This window comes from Apaloderma vittatum, unplaced genomic scaffold (genome assembly GCF_000703405.1).
Source record: "Apaloderma vittatum isolate BGI_N311 unplaced genomic scaffold, ASM70340v1 scaffold34016, whole genome shotgun sequence".
In the NCBI taxonomy this organism is placed as follows: Eukaryota; Metazoa; Chordata; class Aves; order Trogoniformes; family Trogonidae; genus Apaloderma; species Apaloderma vittatum.
This window is the reverse complement of record NW_009721772.1, coordinates 638-3,866: the sequence shown is the minus strand read 5'-3', so window position 1 is coordinate 3,866 and position 3,229 is coordinate 638. Positions and strand designations below refer to the sequence as shown.

General features: G+C 54.4%; 1 protein-coding gene across 1 annotated transcript in view; it reads left to right on the top strand.

Annotated features, from left to right (window-relative positions):
- LOC104275548 (histidine--tRNA ligase, cytoplasmic) overlaps positions 1-3,137 on the top strand; it is a 10,961-nt gene extending 7,824 nt beyond the window's left edge. The window contains exons 8-11 of the mRNA XM_009871529.1: positions 5-168; positions 1,411-1,527; positions 1,943-2,089; positions 3,078-3,137. Of these exons, the coding sequence (XP_009869831.1) occupies positions 5-168; positions 1,411-1,527; positions 1,943-2,089; positions 3,078-3,137 (488 nt within the window). The remainder of the gene's footprint in view (positions 1-4; positions 169-1,410; positions 1,528-1,942; positions 2,090-3,077) is intronic.
- Positions 3,138-3,229: the final 92 nt, after the last annotated feature.

Sequence of the window (3,229 nt, the reverse complement as noted above, 5' to 3'; positions counted from 1 at the left end):
GAAGAGAACGACCACGTGGGGGAGCCAGTCAGTGTTGGGAGCGTGGCTGGAGGCGGTCGCTACGACGGGCTGGTGGGGATGTTTGATCCCAAGGGACGGAAGGTGCCCTGTGTGGGGGTCAGCATTGGGATCGAGCGGATCTTCTCCATCCTAGAGCAGAGAGTAGAGGTAGGTGCCCTTGGTGCTTAATTAAGCATGGAGAAAGAGCAAGGATTTGCATCTTCCCTATGTAGCCCTGGTCCAACAGATGGTGAAGTGAGTCTCCCTTGCTGCAGTTTTTGATGAGAAGTCAGCCAGGCCCCTACTGTGCCCTGTAGCAGGAGTCAGAACAAGCACATAGTCTCCAATTTTCTTTGGCTTGGGCGAAGATCTCTCGAGCTCCTGCTGGAGATGAGACCCCTTGTCCAGCAGCTTTCAGATAGGGCTCATTCAGCTGCAGTTGGACAGGGCACTTTAATCCTCAGCAGTACCATCTACCCAGGTCAGGTACCTTAGTGTTCCCTGCTGCATTAGGCATCCATGAGACCGCTCGTCTGCTCATCCTGCCCAAGGCACTGCAGAGACCAGACAGGGACCAGGTGTCCTAGGACACGGAGGGCAGTGTCTCTGTGTTTCTGAGGATTTACTGGATACCTTTTTCCTATTCCTCCCTCCTTAGAGTTGCTGTACCAATGTGTTGACCTCCATCCCAATCAATGGGTATTAAATAAATCTTTGTAGGCTCCTGTCCCTCAGAGGCCTGTGGTGGGGAGTTCTCTCTTGGCAGCCAGACACAACCAGGATTTCTAAGTGGAAAATGAGTTCATCTCCCACCACCTCCAGCCCTGGCCAGGTTTGTTCCTCTGAAGGTGACCTTTTAAAGGCTTTTGCCTTCAGCAAAAGCAGCAGCAGGAACATGCCACTTTGAGTATCCAGCATCTGCCACAGGAGCAGGTGGCTCCTGACAGTGCTTGGAGCATCTCAGTTTGCTGCTGTTATCTAAACTGTAGTTACCAGCTCAGCTGTAGAGCAGGCAGCTGCCTCTGTCCAGCCTCTGCTGGGCTTGCTGCTTCTGACCTGCATGGAGGAACAGGTCTCCAGGAGGCCCCTGGGTTTGGAGGAACACTCTCTAGGCAGAAGCTGGCAGGGAAATTGCTCATTCGCAGCACAGCCTCCTGCCTGGGTGTACTTGCAGCGCAGGAGGGAGGCTGTGTTAAGTCGCTGTCATGGAACAACCGCAAAACATGATTTTCTGCTTCAGGCTGGGGTTTGTGGGGCCTCCCTGGCTCTGAGTTTATGCTCTTCATCCCACTGACCCTGATCATCTTCACTGCTAAACTGATGGGCCTGGGGTGGTGACCCATCCTGCTCATAAGGTCTCAGATACCTCTGTATGTCCATGGCATCTTTTCAATCTTGTCCCTTCTCTAGGCCTCTGAGGAAAAGATCAGGACAACAGAGACACAGGTACTGGTGGCCTCTGCCCAAAAGAAGCTCCTTGAAGAACGGCTGAAGCTCGTCGCTGAGCTGTGGGATGCTGGAATCAAGGTATGACCAGGTGTTGGCAGCCTGGAGGTCCCTAATCTGCTCTCTGGTGCAAAGAATGCCTCCCTGAATGGAGCCTGCCTCTTCTCAGTGTCCTGAACCAGGTGTTCTCCAGGAAGGGCTTGGCAGCATGACTTGGTTAGCCCCGTAACCCTGCAGGGGCTGCTCTTTCTCCATTCTTTAAGGACTGATTCCCAAAGCAGGCAGAACTCCCGCCCTTGCTGTGTGGTGCCAGGGATACTATGCCGCTTCCAACAGAAAAACCACAGAGCCTTGCAAGAAAGAGGGGAGAGGGGAGCCCAGGGAGGAGCCTGGGCTGTTTTCTGAAGACAATTAGCAGACTGGCCCCGCAGTGCCTGGTTGAGGGAGGTGCAGAGAAACAGGCCAGTGTGCTGATGGTGGTGTTGCGCTGTTCCAGGCAGAAGTGCTGTACAAGAAGAACCCCAAGCTGCTGAATCAGCTGCAGTACTGCGAGGAAACGGGCATCCCTCTTGTTGCCATCGTGGGTGAGCAGGAACTCAAAGATGGAGTCATCAAGCTGCGGGTCGTGGCGACCAGGGAGGAGGTGAGGGCCGTGGTGGCTGGCTTGACGTAGGAGGGGATCGGCTGCTTGGCCCTCCGGACCAGTCCGGACCTACTGTGTGGCCATCCCGTCAGGTTTTATGTGGCAAGGTGGCTTTGCTGGCCCGTCTTGTGAGTGTGGTGCCCAAAAGAAAGTACAGTGCTTCCACACAGTGTGAAAACCTCCGAGGTGTAATTAATTAACAAAGCGGCTTGAGACAGAAGGTGTGACAAGGGGAAGGCTCTCTCTGCACGCAGTGGGGCACACGAGCATGAGCCAGGGCTGGCAGACTCAAGGTGAGGCCCACTCCTGCTGGTGGCCTCGTGGGTGTGCTTTTGGAAACTGGGTTAAGGTGAGTTCCCGCAGCCCCTCAGACTTGCTCTGGGGCATTTGCTCTGGTGTCAGTTTGTCCCCTGTAACAGGTTCTCAGGATTTTATACATTGGCTTCTTGTTAGATCTTTTCAAGCAGTTGCCCCTCTAGGAACTCCTGTAGCACCTCACATTCCAGTTCCTTGCCTGACGCAATTTCTTAGAGCTCTGGGGACTTTCCCATCTTATGAACTTGAACTCTCAGCTGTTCATCGGCTCAGGACCTGGAACACGTAGGGGTGATTCACTGGCTTTTGTGGCTGCTCACACTTTCCATCCAGGGCATGGGACCATCACTGAAGGTCTTGGAATGTGTGGGAGCAGTGCTGATCTACACGTTGGTCTTGGTTTTTTAGAGTGGGAAGAGCATCGCGCTGGGGATGGTTGCGCAGGAGAGGGCTCAGTGGGGTTGCAGGCAGGTGCTTGCTCTACAGATTCAGCTCTGGGTGTGTTGCAGCCTGCTTGATCCCTGCCGAGGGGCCAGTAACCGGACTGGGGTGTGATGTCTCACGACACTGGGCCGTGAAGGCAGTGCAGGGGCCTCCTTCAGGGACCGGAGGTCACGATAAATCAAGCCACTTGGCGTCATATCAAAGCAACTTTGTGCTCCCCTCTGTGTAGGTCAACATTCGCAGGGAGAGCCTAGTTGAGGAGATCAGGATGCGAACGAGCCGACCTTAAACCACTTCCAGACACGTCTACTCATCTGTTGGATTCTGGCTGACAGATTTCCTCCGGTAAATGCCTTCACCAGGCCACGTAGCAGCGGGTGC